Raw genomic sequence first — 18,421 nt, forward strand, 5'->3', positions numbered from 1 at the left:
AGAATATTATCAAAAAATTTATCGTGTCAAATTGGTTTATTGTACATTAACTCTGTTTTATGATATCAGGCAAGGATAAAGGACGCCGGGCGAATACCCTACCCTAAAATATGGAAATGTTTTTTTCTGCATGAAATATTTTTTTCACAAAGTCCATTACCCCTCCGAAATTATATTCACGCCCCTAACCTGATATCTTGATTTCTTCCGTGAATGTCCTAGTGAACCGATCTAGACCAACCACAAACTATAGGAATAAGTAATCGGGTCTATAGAAACATGTGATTGTGCTTAGACTACGGGGTATACTTACACGTAGACTGGATATTAAGTAGGGTCACCGCCGAGAAACTCATGATCAATACTCGTAATAATCGGCCGTGATCCCAATTATTGTTCAGGAAGCAGTTCTTGTAAGAATCATGCAAATTCTGTAATATGTGATACGGCATAAAAAGGCTACACATTTTCATATTTGTTATTAAGTTGCTTTAGGGTTATATGATGAAATGTTCAACTTTTCATCCCTACCTTTCTTGTCTTGGGAGGCGATAATTCACATCGAAAATCCAATAGTTTCTGTTGTATTTCAGTGTCATTTAAAGAGTTATCTCTCTTCAGTTTAAATTCTTCAATTCATACGATATATAGAAGGGTCTGAAAAATTCCCAACGATGTTAGAACTGTCAAATTTGCGATGCAAATTTTTTGTCGTTCCCTCCGCGGGACTCGAACTCGTATCGCTGTGACACCTATGGCAACACCGCCTGCACTAAGTCCAGCGCCCTAGACCACTCGGCAAGCTAGGCTATATAAAAATATAGCTTTCGCTGGCCGGGTCATTCCTCCTCGTAGGATTGATCTAAGGCTGTAACTTAGTACACGATGTATGGTAGTACGGGACAGTTCATCTAGGTGTATATTTATATCCCCGAAGACCAAGGGTTATAATATAAAAAAAAAACAACATGCTAATTTCTGTTCACTAAAATAACATATTTAACAAATATAAAAAATAAAAATATGTAGGCTTTCAGCCATGTATCACATTTTGCATGGTTCTTAACTGGAGTACTTCCTAAGTACTGAACGTTTGAACCAAATTTTATCAATTTAAAGATTTGTCTCTCCCATAAAATTTAATTTCACAGTTACATATACTTATCATATTAACTTCTTATTTTAAACTGCATAAAAATAATGTGTTAAATATAGAGACCACTAATATACATGTACATTTAAATATTTATCAAAATTCCAATAGAGAGTTGCTCTATGCAACGTGTATATTTCCTACTTCCATCCATGTACATGTAATATTATGCATTTTTATCGATGATGGAGATGTGAGACGGTCATCAATAAGTTCAAATGAGACGGAAATCATTGGAAGCTATTCTTTTATTCCTTTACAGTGAGTAATGATTTCTTTTGATAAAAATTATCAAATAATTTCATAATAGAATTGAAATGTGATGACATGTAGATTAATTATATTGCAAAGTTTGCATCGCAGGCGAGGTATAATTACGAATTTTGAACGGCAATGGAACTTGTTTATGATTTTCCTAGGGGGAGCAAAGTCCTTGTCACATAAGACAAGAGGTCTTCATGTACAGGTTAATTTAATATAGAATGCAATATTTAGGCACATTTTAATCATATTCTATAAGACAGATTATTACTGAATTCAGGCGGTTGTTTAAAAAGGTTACAGGTTTAACTGAAAGGCCAAACATGAGAGTCTTTTCTTCTGCTACGAAATATACCAGCAAGAATAAAATAGGATAGGTATGTAGAAAAATTATTTTATTTTTAATGCATTTTTTTACATTGAGTTAATGGGGAAGAATCTACACTTTAGCATTGCTCGAGCCAAAATGGCCATAAATGTTTTAGAGTAGGCATACAAATCTAGAAGTAGGGTGGCAGATAACAGACATAAGTATTATGACTTTTGGCCCGAGTGTAAATTAACTGGCATGTGTTTATGTTGCCACACGTAATAGACCGACCTTTCTTAATGGTCATTTTATCTTTAATATTTCAATTACAATAAGCAGAAATAGCTTCGATTATTCCTATCGTAACACTTTATTGATTTTTGACATTGAGACCACTTAGTCAACCATTGTGAATTAGGACACTAATATTAATTATACATGGGAAATTGATTTGAAACACGTTGTACATGTTTTCTTGTCATATCTCCCATTCTAAGCAAGTGATATAAAAATATACGCAACTTTTTAACAGGATTTGACCACAAAGGAACCAATTAAAAATAGGATTCCATGAAAAACCTAGATTTATTTAACATTAAAGATCATATAAAGGAGAAATACAAAAATGAACAACAAAATTCGTTTACCTTTACAATTTCATTTTTGGCATGAAATTTTAAACTATTATTAAGTGGTTTTTTACTCTTTTCCCCGGGAATCTCCAAAGTAGAACTCTTCAACCATTACCGTGTATACCTAGTTTTTCTAGGAAAACACATGATCAAGACGATTGAGAAGATACTTCTAAGATGAATTTTTAATATCTAGTTACTGAAATTAAACACATGGATGGTACTTAGACATCATGTAGCTTACTAAAGCAAATTTACTATCATGTAGTGTCCATAGCCCAACTGACATATTAAAAGAGTTGTACCAAAAATGTACTATAATTTAAAAAGTCTTTAGTTAACTAGACAGTGGTATAAATTGTAAGGCTATTGGTTGAATATCTTTTAGTTTATTGTCATTTTCGTAGTTTCTGTTATCATTTTCTTAAAGAACATTTCCTATTTATTTTAATTTCATTTTAACAAACTTCAGGGTTCCACAACAGGCCAAATATATAACCATGGCGTGTTTTTATATGGCCTAATTATAGCAGCATTAAATTTCTCTCGTGAGATTTTTTTTCTATTTACAATATCTTGGACAGTTGGCCCAGGTCCTTTCTGCGAGAGGTTTTACGCCCTTTCACATTTTTAAAGCTAAAATCTTATTTTAACTGCCTAGATAGTTTTAAGTGAACAAAAGGGGAAGGGGGACTACTTATTTTCAAAAAAGAATTCACGGTGGTTGTAACTGTTACGGCAAACTTAAAGAAGCGTTTTCCAAAGACCACGTGATGCACAATCTAGCTCTGTATACGTACCAGTAACTCGTTTTTCTAATAAATGTGGGACTTCACAGTGTGTGTACACAAGGTTGTGTGTTTGACATTATCAGATATGATCATATATATATAGCGGTTATGAGATTTCTTTCTGATTTTTTTTAAATGTACATTGGAATCACAGCTCGATTTGTTCTTGTAAATTATTTATTTGTAATGCATGGAAAGTAGACATATATTTAATGAAAGTCACAATGTATATTACAAACTACAGAGAATGAAAACTAAAAAAAATATTTTCTTGCAAAATATTAAAATATTTGTTTTAATTGATACCAAGAGCAGTTCGCAAGTGCATCCATCTTTTACAATTAAATTTTCTTGTGCAGGTGTGGAATACATTTGCCTAATTATTTCTATTTTAAAACAATATTTCAAATATTCTAACTTCAAAAAAATGTTCACACAAGGCATATTACATGTGCTAGTACATCCATATATATCCATCTATCTCTCTCTCTATATATATACAAACGTCTCAGAATGTGACGACTCTATTCGCTTCACTGCTCCATCGGATCAAATTGATACAGGGAAGATATGTAAACGTATAGAAAGGTCTGAAAAATTCTCGACGATGTTAGAACTGTCAAATTTGCGATGCAAATTTTTGATCGTTTCCTCCGCGGGACTCGAACTCGTACCGCTGTGACACCTATGGCAACACCGCCTGCACAAAGTCCAGCGCCCTAGACCACTTGGCCATACAAAATATAGCTTTCGCTGACCGGGTCATTCCTCCTTGTAGAATAAATCTAGGGCTGTAACTTAGTACACGATGTATGGTAGTACGGGACAGTTCATGTAGATAATCTTTATATTTGATGAAATAACCAATGCCTTCAAGTCAGAAGAAACAAGAAAGTAATCAAGTCTACTGGTTTTTTTGTCAGGCTCCCTCCATGAAAAACGCCTCAAATCAGGGTGTTGTACTCTCCAAATGTCTAAAATATCTGATGTAAATGGCATCATGGGCTTGAGGAATATTTTGACCTCGATAGCTGGATGTGTCCAAATGATAGTCTTGAACCACATTCCAATCTCCTGCCAAAATAATAGAGGAAATATCAAGCATACATACCTCACTATAAAGCTTTGTAGATTTTTTGTGGTAAGAAAAAAAAACTTCAAAAGAAAAATTAAGATTATTAAGCAGAAAAATAGTTTAACCAGATGAAGGAAAATGTTAACACAAACGTATTTCATTTTATGAAAAGAAACAGACAGAATTCTTCTGTGTGTCTGTTTGTACCTTATTTTTCATATATATGGCAACTGTTCATGATCTTAATACCACAAAATGGAAGGATATTGATCTTATTAAACTTAGTGCATTTTTTCTGAGGAAAAATAAAAATAAATCCAGACATAAACAGAAAACAAACAAACAATTTTTATGCATGCATTTTATTATTTTGTAGAAAGTGAAATGAGCCTTGTTGTTTCAAGTCAAATCCGCATTTCTTGTATGCCTAGTTCAAATTAGTGAAAATGTACTATATATCACAGCTCGGTTTTGTTGTTAGAAATTCTTGTATCCTATAGAGATTGGAATTATTGATTGTTAAGGCTTATAATATTGATTCATGTATTTCTTAATCCCAAATATTTTTTATTACAAATCTTTCTCTAGGATAAGCTGTATTGGGGTATAGAAGTGCAAGTAAAAGTACTTCACTGGAGATATTACAGCTTAAAATTTGGTTATGTTCTGCCACAGAAAAAGTGGATATGAAAGTTGTCCAGTACAGGAAAACTTCCCTCCAAAATTTATACACTGTAATCAGTCAAAAAATATTTCAGGATAAGTAGCAGACAAGCGCCTAGCTGCCGTTAGGCAAAAAAGCTTTTGCATGCACTTAATTTTGCCAATTTTTTTTTCTTTTTTTTATTGAGATAAAATACATCCAGGAGAGGCGTAAATGATGCTCTAAAACGCTATCTCCGCGGAGTTTCGGGGGCTTCGCCCCCTTTGACCCCCTACCAGGACTCTGCTCTGGACCTGCTGGGGGCCTTAAGCGGCCCGCAGACCACCTGCCGTAATTTTGCCTACACTTCAATTTGGCCTCAGCTACGCGCCTGGCAGATACAAGGATATGAACATAGAAAGAGTTGTTTTTAGGACCTAACAAATGCATTTATACAGTTTCATTGATTATCTGAAGATATGAAGAAACGATTATATAATTCATATTATATATCGTATTTATACAACATTTGGTTATTCTAGAAATACACACATAGAAAAAGTATTGACCATGAAAAAGAAGCAAAAGAAACGAAATACACAAATAAAAAAAGAAACAATTAAAAAAAAATGTAAAATCGCTCCTATCGCACACGTTTATATAGCCAGGTTTGTCTGTTTTCCAGTCGTAGCTGTGCTTGGTTCATCAAGTCCAGTCTTGAACATTAGTGAAAAAATATTATCGAACTACGACAGCGCACTCCGGCCTGTTTGCAGTGGAGTCACTCAAGTGAACGCAACCATTGGTGTAGCTGTCCGACAGGTTATTGATTTGGTACGGTATCTATATGAAATACACAAATCAATCACTTAAACCAGTCACTCATTGTAAATTAGTTATATTTTAAAATATGATTGATTGATAAGATTTTATTAGAAAATAACATTATTGAGATGGTCCCCAGTGATTGCTATAAACAAAACTGGATACGGTTCAATAGTGTGAGAAACAGCCTTAATATGAAATTCCGCAGCAAGTAAATAAGAAATTGAAACTAATCAGGATCAATAAACAAAGAAAGATTAGCGTTAATTTGTATCGTTTGAATTATACACTCGTCTTCATTGCATTCCTTTCATTATTTTCTGCTTCATACAATACTCACGGAAAAGTTTGGGAAGAGTAGCATGTTGATCTTCTTACGCATCTTTTCCTGCAATTTTCGTAACAGAGGTTAATATGTAGCTCAATTTCCCCTATGTTTGATTGACGAAGGAGATTGATTGACCTTTAGTCGATCTGTTTCGGAGATTGCTTTATCCGCTGTTCAACTGGCTGTTCAAGACCTAACCCGCCTTTGAAAAAACCTCCCATTCAAAACGAAGCATAACTTTTCTGAGATAAGAAAGGCAATGATTTTCGACTTTTATTTACAAATCTATCTATTTGTTTATGTAACAGGTTATGTGTTAAACATTTATTTAATTCCCGCCATCCGTTAAGAAATGTGAAATATCCGGAATTTGTTCATGATATGAATCAGTCCCTTTTAAACTTAAACGAATATAGCTGGAGCTGCTCGTTAGATTAAAATTGATAATTCAACAATGTTGAGCATCACGGTGCTCACTTCTATAGACAATGCACTTACCTTCAACAAATAAGCTTCATTTGTAACACCATATGCATGTACAGATGAACATACTAATATTCATTCAAATGTACATGCTTCGAACCATTTAGAATTATAGGGACGGAGATACAGTGATGTCCAATAATCCACATCATTTTGAAGTAGACTTAACATCCATGATTGGCTGTAGGTAATGCTATTCAGAACGACTTCAAGCAGAACAGTTCAATTTAGAACATGTACAGTTCCTGAAAGGAGAGTGTCATGACCCATGACAGATTATTACATAGCTTTTTCAAAACCTTGATAGATCCTGACAAGGTGGGTCGGGGGTCAGAACAGTTTCTGACTGTTTAGAACTGTACTATGACAGCAAACCCTGACAGAATCGAAGAGAGGTTAGAAGTGATCGCAACTCTGAAACATGAATGGCTCAATATCGTTTTGTCGAAAGTGACGTATACATTTCGGAAATGACGTATGCAATTAAGAAGTAATCATTTGGGACTTTATCACTGGAGCACAGCGTTTGTTATAGGAAGTCTTGCATATTCCCATTGGTCGAAACATCAGCGACTTCCCATTATCTACAAAAGCAAATGTTATTTTGGTACAAAAAGTTCTGAGCCTAAAACCATATCATTGAAATTACAATGACAGTACTTCTGGGTCTTACTTAAATGTACTGAATAATTAAAATATTTTGTTAAAAACATTTCTGTCTTTATTTTTATAGAATATAAAGTGTAACATGTTAACGAATTACTCCAATGATTATTTGTTTACTCGGTCAAAAATTTTGTTTTACAAGTGACCGGTTCAATAGTGCCGTATTCATATTTAGTGGTCTTACCTCCGAATCTCCTTTGCTAATTAAAATTCAGATGTTCTAGGGGTTTATCCTTAAACAGCGTTAAACTCAGGGACAAAATAACCAGACAGCAATCAACAATCACGGTCGCGATAATTTGCTATTAGATTTTGAAGACATCTTGATGGTTCTGTATCATAATATTTGTCGACTGTTCATTCTGTAAATATAACCCAATGGAACGAATTATTATTCTCGGCGTTGCCTCAGGTACATCGTAACAGTAGGTGCATCGGGTCATAGAGGACGGAGTCCTCATAACGATATTTAATGCAAAATAAAGTCATAGCTGGGAAACACACAGAGCCTGATTTCAGTCTGAGAGGAAGTCTCGTCTTTCAAGGCTTCCCATGTAAAGTTCAGTATTTTCGAAATAATCCAGATCTTCACTGAAAAGCGTTTATGATATGGTCTATAATTACTATTTAAATTAAAATTCTTTTTTCGTCTCCGACATGCCATAAGAGAAGGCCTTTCTAGCTTTGGCCAGAAACACGAAGTAATACGGGTCTCACTAATTTACGAAAAGAATTACAAAAACGTTTAAGATGTCCAGAAAAAAGCGACAACGGAGGAAAATAGCGACAAGGAGATTAAAAACATGTCTATATATTCAACTTTGTCCTCTGACAGGTTACAGCTCATATTAAATTTACTATTCCCCTCAAGACCATTCAACAAATGTATAATATCGACAAAAAAATACTTTTACTTATTTTTTCATGCATTTTATAGGATGAGCCAAACCAGATTGTTAAATTGAACCTGTATCTTCAGTTGGTAAGTTTTTTTTTGTAAAACACACTATTTTTCAATTGTAAAGTATAAGATTTGTAAGAATTTGGTAAAGTATACTAAAACAACATTGTCGACATTTTTGTTAATTGTTGACGTTTAGGAGACGGTGCTCATGCAAGCCCTTTGATAAGTATATCAATAAAATTATAATGTATATACATTTATTTTTAAATGTTATTCATTTTATGATATCTTTCTCTAAAGTTGAAACAGAATATACAAAACATATGAAAAATGGATTGTTTACAATGTTATAAAGTAATAGTAAGTTACTGATAATTTTTCGATTGAAAAATCCAGCTTCATGTACATGTGCCACTTTTCTCTCACGATAATGGGGAAAAGACCCATTATTGATTTCAGCATAATTATTTTCCTTTCTGGTTAGCTATCACAAAATCATCGTGATGAAACTGTTATAAAATATATTTATTCTGTTATTTCACATTTTGAAAAAAACTACAGGAGTTCTGATTTTTTCCCAGTTAAATAACAGAATTTGATTGATTTAAAGTGGTTTTTGCTTTTAATTCATTATTGACTACTTTGAAAATACAAAATGTGGCAGAGATGCTTGAACGGGTACATTACACAGCAAAATAATGAACTGGTTAAAGGCACGGTAAAAAGAAAAATGATTAGCATTTACCACGCATTTTACTTTGCATCTTTGAAATATTGCAGAAATGGAACGATTGCTTACTACAATGGAACCCTAGTGATTATGATGGCATAGGAAACATAATTGTTCCTTACAAAAAGATATGGGTTCCAGATCTCACTTTATACGACAGGTATACATCCCATTTATTTCCTAGCATGAAATTTGTTTTTCCATATTCTATGAAGGAAATTTTATGTATTATTGAGGGAATTTTGTTTTATTTGAGGATCAAGTAAATAAATGAAGGCACCATTTGAAATAATCCCTACTCCTCGTTTGGTCCAAGTTTTGTTTGTTTATAAAATAAGGCAATATCCAAATGAAAAATAAAGGATAGTTACACGAGGAATATTGCTTTGTGTTTGTTGATTACTTTGATCTCTGCGCAATATCCTTTCTAAAGGTACCAAGTACCGTGAACCACGCTCCATAAATTTGAACTATAACTTTAAAGTTCTAATGGATGCCATGGAGGACTACGCAAGAAAATGGATAAAACGAGAACAAAAATACTTTGATTCTCTGTTAGAGTGGCTAAAGGCCGTGAGGTCTTTAATTTTGAAACGAATGAAAGTTTTAAGTAGGTCAATGAGTGCCAAGGCTACATCAGTTTTTAAAGACCCCGATGTAGCAAAAACAATGTCCAGTATACATGACAAATATGTTGTCGTACCAGCAGACAGAGTCCAAAAGAACATTGTTTTTGTCTGCAAAACGTTTTACATCCAATGTTTATTATCAGAGGTAGAAGTAGAAAATAATAGAAGTGAAAAGACCTTTTCTGCTACCACACTCTCCAAAGACGAGATTGTGGAAAACCATAAATCTATGCTATTATCTTTTGGTGTCTCTACCAAGGACGATAATTTTGATTAACCGTCTATGTACTGGATTCCTAAACTCCACAAGAATCCATACAAACAGCGTTTCATAGCTGGATCTGCAAAATGTACCACCAAACCTCTTTCAAAACTTTTAACTTCTATACACACAACTGTCAAAGAGGGTCTGCAGTCCTACCACAACACTTGTTACTCCCGTAGTGGTATTAATTCAATGTGGATCCTGAAAAATTCGAAAGATCTTTTGGAGACAATCAGTTCAAGGCTATTATCTGAATATAATCGCATTAAAACCTATGATTTTTCAAAACTGTATACTTCTATTCCCCGTACTAAGTTAACATCCCGATTTTAATAACATTATACATCGTTGTTTTTCCAAAACAAGATGGTACACTTGGATACAAATATATCGTTCTTGGTAGAGATTTCTCATACTTTGTAAGAAATAATTCCAAATCATCTTCCAAATATACAACGGAAGATGTTTACAAAATGCTGGAATTTTAATCGACAACATATTTGTCCAGTGTGGTGGACGTGTTTTTTCAACAAACGATCGGCATTCCAATGGGAACAAATTGTGCTCCTTTACTTGCTGACTTATTCTTTCACTCTTATGCGGCTGACGTTATAGCTGATCTGATCCGAAAGAAAGAAAGAATATCGTTTAGCTAGATCCTTTAAATTCAGTTTCCGCGATATAGATGACGTATTATCTTTAAATAATCCTGCCCGTGCAGGTCCGGGTGTCAAAAGAATAGGCCTGCAGCAGCGCTAAGCTTGTCGTAAAAGGCGACTAAATAGTGCTCAGAAACCTAGCCGGGGGCTAGTGGGATGTGTTCCCCAGGTGGTGGAATGGGGTACCCCTGGCGTGTTACACGCTGGATTTGTCAAGCTATAATACGGAAAACCTTACCGCAAACCATAGTGGTGCACCGTGTTGGGAAAGATGCCACGTATCTTGCACGTTTAAAAACCCTGATGTGGTATTCGATAGGAGTAGGAACCTTTGCGCTCGGCCACAGGAGGCTAAATTGCCCGACCCTACCCAACCCCCCTTTTTCTAGTGGCAACCAAAATTTGTCGACCCTATTGTCCTTGTGTCCAGCCCGTTGTTTCATTTCATCATCATTCATGTTCATTTTATCATCCATTTCATGTTCATCGCCTGAATATAGCTGAAATATTGCTGCTCGGGCGCTAAACCCCAAAAATCAATCAATCAATCAATCAATTATATGATCCTATTTTCGGACATTTGATACATCGCATCTACTCCAAAGAACATGAGATAAAGGATACTACAGACACTGTGAAGTCAGCCTCATATCTTGACCTACACTTAAAAATCGATGGTAAAGGAAAACTATTGACCAAACTCTACGACAAACGTGATGACTTTTCATTTAGAATTCTCAACTTTCCTTTCATCTCTGGCAACATCCCTTCAGCATCTGCGTATGGATTGTTCATATCACAACTCATACGTTATGGCAAAGCTTGCCTAAACTACGCAGACTTTTTTTTTATCGCACTAACAAATAGGCTTCTGGAACAGGGTTATGTTGCTACAAGATTGAAGTCATCACTACAGAATTTTTATGGTCATCATCATGAACTCATGGATCGTTATGGTGTATCCATCTGCACCATGAAAACTGATTTATTCAACGGGTCATAGTTTTCCTTTCCTCGTTTGTCTACCCCGGACTTGACTTTTTTATGAGCAACTCGGCGGGTGTTTCTAGAAAAGCAGAGGACGCTTACCCTACCGGTGCATCTGGTCCATGCTCCCAGATTTTAGTGGAGTCCGAGTTGCTCGTTTGCTTTTGTTACTTTGTGTGTATGATTTTAGCTACTTTACGTTCTTTGTTGTGTGTGTTTGTTTTCCATGTTTGGTCTTTGTTCCTGGATTACATTCTTTTGATTGCCGCTATAGCCTTGGTTCCCTTGATTACTCCTTGAAACATATTTCCCCCAATTACATGTATATAAAAATCAAACTCTTGACAACCATATCCTATTGAAACATATTATCATATGATGTGTACTTGTTTTTTTTTCCCATGAATTCGATGGTCCTAAACATAGGAGAAACACATTTTTTTTCTATACAACGTAACCTATTGCTTTCAGTACAGTTTTCCATGGGTTTCTTTTCTTACAATTATCGTCATTAAACTTTTTATAATCTATTTTTTTATACATGTACTATTTCGCACATAAAAGTTGCAATTTTTATTTTGAAATTTCAGTATTTCAACAGAATTCCATGGCTTAACTGAATTCCGGCCCAATATTTATTCTGATGGCACCGTCTATTACAATTTTCCGACTGTTCTCGAAGCCCTATGCCCGATTGATGTGACAAGTTTTCCTTTTGATACCCAAACATGTGAACTTGTGTTTGGTTCTTGGGCTTACCATGGGTTGGCGTTAGATTTTTCTGCTCGATCCCCAGCCGTCGATTTATCCAAGATGAAAAAGAACGTTGAATGGGATGTATCATCAGTGACGTTCAAGAGACATGTGGTTTATTACGGATGCTGTCCAGAACCGTACCCTGATGTTACTTTTTACTTCAAGTTGAGACGGAAACCTTCATTCTACGTTACAAATATCATCATTCCATCGTTAATGATAACTGTTTTGTTGTTTCTTGGTTTTATCCTCCCAGTCGATTCCGGCGAAAAGGTGTCGTTAGAAATTACAGTGATGTTAGCCATGTCAGTGTTTCAGCTACTTGTCGCTGATAAGCTTCCACCATCAGCAGATGCAACACCCTGGATAGGTAAAATATACTGGTAAAAGAGTAATCAAGGGAACCAAGGTTATAGCTGTAATCAAAAGAATGTTATCCAGAGACAAAGACCAGACATGGAAAACAGACACACACAACAAAGAACACAAAGTAACTAAAATCATACATATAAAGCAACAAAAGTAAATGAGCAACTCGGACTCCACCACAAAGTTATAAGAAATTGCATACCTGATTACAAAAATGTAGCTTTAACGTTTATGTTAAATGGTTACTGTCGAAAAAAAAAATTTGAATAATTTTTATTAAGATGTCACAAATATTTCATTTCACTTAAGGTGATGACTGGGAATGAATTTTCGTGACAATATCAGTGCCAAATTTTGTGAAAAAAATGCTTCCACTTTCCTACTGAAATTAAAATGGACCGTGCCTAAGTTGTCGACATTTTCCCTTTGAATCACGTGCTTTTTTAATACTTTTGTCGTCTCTGATCAAAGTTAAATCAAACTCTAAATCGATCATTGGTAAGATCCCTTATATATTTTTAAAATTCTATTTTGTTTTTGTTTTTTTTTCGAGTTACGGAAATTCATGAATAGATGGGTAAGGGTGCGTAGATCTGGACAGCCATTTGTCTAGTTTTATGCATATGTAATGTTTTGTTATCAGTCAATTAGCTAACATCACCTGGTCTGCGTATTAAAGTTAATTTGCCTAATATTGATTAGTAGATGGGGGATTTTAACAACATTCTGTATCTTTTTTTTTAATTTACAGTAATATTTTTTAACTTCATTCTCGGGCTGTCAGGAGTATCAACCATTCTTCAAGTTTTTGTTATCAATCTATATTATCGAAATGAAAAGCCAATTCACCCATGGATAATGAAACTCATCATTAGGCCAGCATGCAATGCAACCTTTGTCACACTTCCAGGTCAACAGGAGTATTGCTGTACACGTGAAAACAAGGTTAGTTTTTAAATTTCACACCTTTCAAAATTGAAACCAGATAAATATTTTTTTTTTGAAAACGATGATAGCATCCACTGTACAATAAAATTTAAACATTAATATACAGTCAAGAACACAAACAAATACAATAAAACAAAACAAATCACAAACATGTAAATAAATCTAACAATAAAAATAATCGTAGATGAAATCAATCAGATGAAAATATTTTGCACAATTCCAATTTTGTCAAAATCATAAATGATATTTACATTTTGATCTTTGCTTCATAAGTTATCGTTTGCTTACAATGAACAAAATGTATGCTAATTTATTACATGTCAAATGAAATCGCAAGCCGTAACAAAGTGAAACATGTATTCTATTTCAAACGAGTACAGATGATCATCTGCATTTGTGGAAAATTTCTTTTTGATATTGCATACCCTTTATTTTTTTTAGGTTACAGAATATATTAAAGAGGAAAAAGAAGAAACGCCAAATTATCCTGAAATTTGGAAACGTTTTTCGATTGCACTAGACAGACTGAGTTTGATGTGTTTTTCAGTTACCCTGACCATAGGGTGCATTGTCATTTTTAACCAAATCGTGGTTGGTTCTGATTAAGTTTGATAAAAAACCTTTTGATCTAAAAACACCATTAGGAAGCAGTTAATGCCCGATTATGATGGAGTTTCTTTCAGTGAGGTCTCTATACAACCCGCTTTCAAATATTTTATCGGAATTTTAGACATCATTATCGTTTTCACAACAATAGTTGCAAACGTTAATTCGGACGTAACTCTCTCTTTTATTAACGTCGGAACCGTGACACCAGGTTACACCCTGTAACTGATAAATAATACATTTCTCTAAAACCCAAGCTAATACTCTTTTTGCTTAGTTATATCGAACCTTACAGTTGCAAATTTGTTGTAGTGTGCTTATATATTCTGTGTAACGACATTGTGTTGGATTTTCCATGTGCAAGCTCAAAAGAACAACAGCCCAATTAATGTAAACAATTTATGAAAAAAAAAACCTTACTAACTGCCATCAAAGTTTGAAGTTAAAATGCAAGTTCTCGATTTTTACAAGTAGGTTAAATCGATTCATATATTTGAAAACAAGTAACTGTGCAAAGTATTACATCAGAAAGAAAAGGCATAACCGAGATATTGGCTTTTTTTATCGTATTGAGTCTCGGTTTCGTCCGACATTGTTTATGATTATGACATCAGAAGTACAGAGACAAGGGAAGATAACTCCTGTAAAACTCCCGCCAATACTACATACATCTATAGACCAAATAATTACTTGAACAACGTAAGTCCGATGTTAGCTGTTGTTATCATGAATATATTTGCGCACTTTTCCTGTTTTTTTGTTCTTTTTGAAACAATTTATATATTTTTTTGAATTTTTGTAATCATGAAATTTAATTAAAAACCATCGTTGAATATGAAATAAATCCTAAATTGAAGATAATAACAATTGAGTGTACTTTTAGAACTGGTTATTACTAACAAACCGTGTTTTTTTTTGTTTATCTGCATGTCGGAATTGGCTTGTGAATTAGGGTTTTGCCTTGCGGCTTATTTCTGCGAGACGAACGACCGGATACTTCCCTGTGAAAATTCTTTGATCTGCCGAAAATTTACCTGTCAAATGTTTTTGGAGGTCGAGGAGTAGGGTTGAATTATTTTGAAAACAAGTTTGCATTGTTATCAAAATACGAATTATTGATACGGGAAGTTACATGCAAATTGACAATGACATTTTCATTATATATTATTGGGGAAGAGGGGCTAATTTGATGATATACTTTTCTCGTAGATTAAAATATACATACATGTAATATTAATGATAATATAAATTAAAATTGCATTTTTTTTCAAAAAATAGCAAACTCTCATTCATACCTTTATTTCCAGATTTAGTGAGAGAGATTAGAATTATAACTATTGATAAGTATAATATAATATAGTACAAGTAAGTTTAGAAGTTATGTTAGAGAAAGGAATTACTTACATTTCTAATGTGCATGTGGGTAAACAAAAAAGAAGGGAATGAATATGGACATCTGTGTACAAGGTTAATTTTTTTTATTTTATGGCTACAGTAACTGATGACATATTATAAGTGGCGTTATAGCGCTTGTCCACGTTCTACCACGAATTTTACAACATGGATCTGACATGGTTTTATGAATTGCAAGTAGTCTTCATTGTCAACAAAGTCATGTTCTGGTTTACGGCCGAGCAGAATTTGGTAAAAGGTCTTATCATCGTATTTGGATAGTTCCGAAAACAAATGCAATTAAAAGTTCTTAATATTTAAATCCCACAGTAGCTCACGAAGATTAATTGTGTAAGGACAACGGCAGCATGCATGCACAAATATATCATCAAAAAGTTAATTGCAAATTAAATTGCATTTTTACTTACATTGATTTTTATAATATTGATTATAATAGAAATTAAAAAATGCTTTTCTCCAAAAATAATAAAGTTATAATGAATTTAAACATCTAATTTTATGCAGAACAAGTTTTAAAATGTGCAATTAAATATTTTTATTTATCGTTTACTTTTAAAACAAAATGAAGTGTAATGTGGAATTTCGATCCCTTCTCATTTGTACCTGTAGTAAACTAGCACCCGAAGCTACCACGAGACCAATAAGGCGATATTGTCAAGTTTCCTTAAAAAAACAACGTTCATTATAGGAAAATTATATATGATTTTTTTTTATTGTCTATAAAAAACATTTTAAACAATAATTATGATATCAAGATAAAAAATGTTAAATATGGATTAAAGAAAAACTGATTGACATTCATAAAAAATTCAGGTAGAGAGGTTCCGTCAAGGAAAGATACAATGTCCTTTTTTATAACGCGAAACATGTCGTCTGCTTACTTGTTATGGATCAAACCAGATCAAGAAAAGTAATGTTTTTAGAAGTTCATTACAGTGAATAGATGATTCAGCTATTAAAGAGACTTAATTCACGGAATTCCAATTATTCGAGTGTATATTCTATTGTCTGAAGGTACTTACATATCATCAATGAAGAAATCTCCAATTGCCTATAAAGACACTAGATAATTATAGTAGGGTAGCCAAAAATTAAGCACACCTTTTCAAAAAATTGCATTGTAAGTTACTTATCTATTTAACATTAGCTCGGTCTATCGAAATAAGGTTATGCCACACCGAAGTTGTATCACCAATTACATCATCAACATTCGATGAAATGTTTAAATGTATATAATTGACAGTCATATTACAGGTGCAGCGGAAATCTATGGACAGTGTAATATCTTTGTGTGGAATCTCCATTTATTTAAATGAATTTTAAAGTTCGCGTGAAAAACATCGTTTTTTGTGGGTTTGTTTGCACCATCAATCACCTCTGCGGTTGACAGTGTCCGAATTATATGCAGGTTGACCACACATGTCTTTAATTGAGTTTAAATCAACTAAAATGTATTTATATTTATAATACTACGTCTGGATTTTCCATTGTTTTGTGAGTACTTTATGAACCCGTTCACGTCATGGCTTAGTTATATTAATATTTTGTTCACACCAAAAAAATTAAAAAAATTATGATGAAACATTTTGATATAATATTAATGACGCTACAATATTATGATATTCATTAACAAAATAAAATAAAAATTAGATTAATAAAAAGCTTAAAAAAATAATTAGGTGGTAAATAATTAATCAAGATTCTATTCGTTGGATGATATCAATAATTCACTTGATTAACTCTTTTTTGTAAACTTGACACTAAAAGGATATTTTCGTTTCGAGTGGGATTAAGAACAATTAAAAAAAGTTTTTACGGCAATGACATTGAAGTGTTTGCATTGAAAACTTCTCAAATTTATAGCGTATACATATATGAACAGTATTTTGCTGACAGTGTAGTTGCTATCAAATTCACCTTGATTTAATCTTATCTTCTCATAAGCTGTTTTAATAAATCAGGCTGATTTAAAGTGGTCTGATTCTTGTACAAAGGTTCACTAAGAACAGTACGACAATCGTAATTAAAGCATAATTAAAATGTCTACAGTTTTGTTAGGATATCGGTTCTTAATCTTGTTTTTATTAATCCCAATCACTACAACAAAACTCACCGGTTTATGTCTATGAAACAGTCTGGAAAAATATAAACAAAGGCAACCACCAAAACAGGGTGATTGATGCCGTTTGGGTGTTAGATATTCTGTTTTTCATTTTACCTTTGCCATACATATATACACGAGGAGGAATGACCCGGTATTTTGATATAGCCTAGCTTGTCGAGTGGTCTAGGACGCTGGACTTTGTGCAGGCGGTTTTGCCACAGATGTCACAGCGGTACGACTTAAAATTTGCATCGCAAATTTGGCAGTTCTAACATCGTTGGGAATTTTTCAGACCTTTCTATACGTTTACATATCTTCCCTGTATTAATTTGATCCGATGGAGCAGTGTAGCGAATAGAGTCGTCACATTCTGAGACGTTGTATATATATATAAATAGATTCATTATACACACAAATGTTGATTAAACGTGTTTATATAAATGCAAAACATTCATTTGATGTATTAGACCGACTTCTTAACAGGATTTGTATTATTCTGTTGATAGTTATGACCTTTCAACCCTGTTTACAACGCTGCCTCAAACCGATTAAAGAAAATTTTGCATATCTGATTGATTAATCCTTGGATAAATCTTGCTTCCAATACATTTCTAATAATGACTACAATGCAGTGACGAGATAAATACATTAATTGGATATATTTGATCAATGGTTTGGATTCTTCATAACAATATTTATATTCGATCTGCATATATTACATGAAATAGTACTCGTTCACCTTTACTTGCTTTGCTTTTCTAACATTGTATTATTAATTTGATTGTAAGTTTTTGAACCAACTTTTAAAAAGTGCAAACGTTCTCTTTAATAAATACATTATTGAGTAAATTTTATTTTTTAAATATTTTTGTTGTTTTAGTTCA

The 18,421-nt window shown here is 33.5% G+C and overlaps 1 protein-coding gene across 1 annotated transcript; it reads left to right on the forward strand.

Annotated features, from left to right (window-relative positions):
- The first annotated feature begins 1,255 nt into the window (after window positions 1–1,255).
- LOC148609959 (neuronal acetylcholine receptor subunit alpha-10-like) lies at window positions 1,256–17,100 on the forward strand. Its single transcript, XM_088541608.1, has 7 exons — window positions 1,256–1,414; window positions 5,551–5,699; window positions 8,105–8,149; window positions 8,852–8,961; window positions 11,932–12,467; window positions 13,218–13,411; window positions 13,856–17,100. Exons 1-7 carry the CDS (start codon window positions 1,372–1,374, stop codon window positions 14,018–14,020), a joined length of 1,242 nt encoding a protein of 413 aa, XP_088397734.1. The 5' UTR covers window positions 1,256–1,371; the 3' UTR covers window positions 14,021–17,100.
- Window positions 17,101–18,421: the final 1,321 nt, after the last annotated feature.

This window comes from Perna viridis, chromosome 8, assembly GCF_037379345.1.
Source record: "Perna viridis isolate PV_CMFRI_1.1 ecotype Kerala chromosome 8, ASM3737934v1, whole genome shotgun sequence".
In the NCBI taxonomy this organism is placed as follows: Eukaryota; Metazoa; Mollusca; class Bivalvia; order Mytilida; family Mytilidae; genus Perna; species Perna viridis.

Excerpts from the sequence above, each read along its gene's own strand:
- LOC148609959 (XM_088541608.1), top strand. The coding sequence starts at position 1,372 with ATGAGACGGAAATCATTGGAAGCTATTCTTTTATTCCTTTACA. Across the intron at positions 5,700-8,104 it reads TCCGACAGGTTATTGATTTG|GATGAGCCAAACCAGATTGT; the intron begins GTACGGTATCTA and ends TGCATTTTATAG. Across the intron at positions 13,412-13,855 it reads GCTGTACACGTGAAAACAAG|GTTACAGAATATATTAAAGA; the intron begins GTTAGTTTTTAA and ends TATTTTTTTTAG.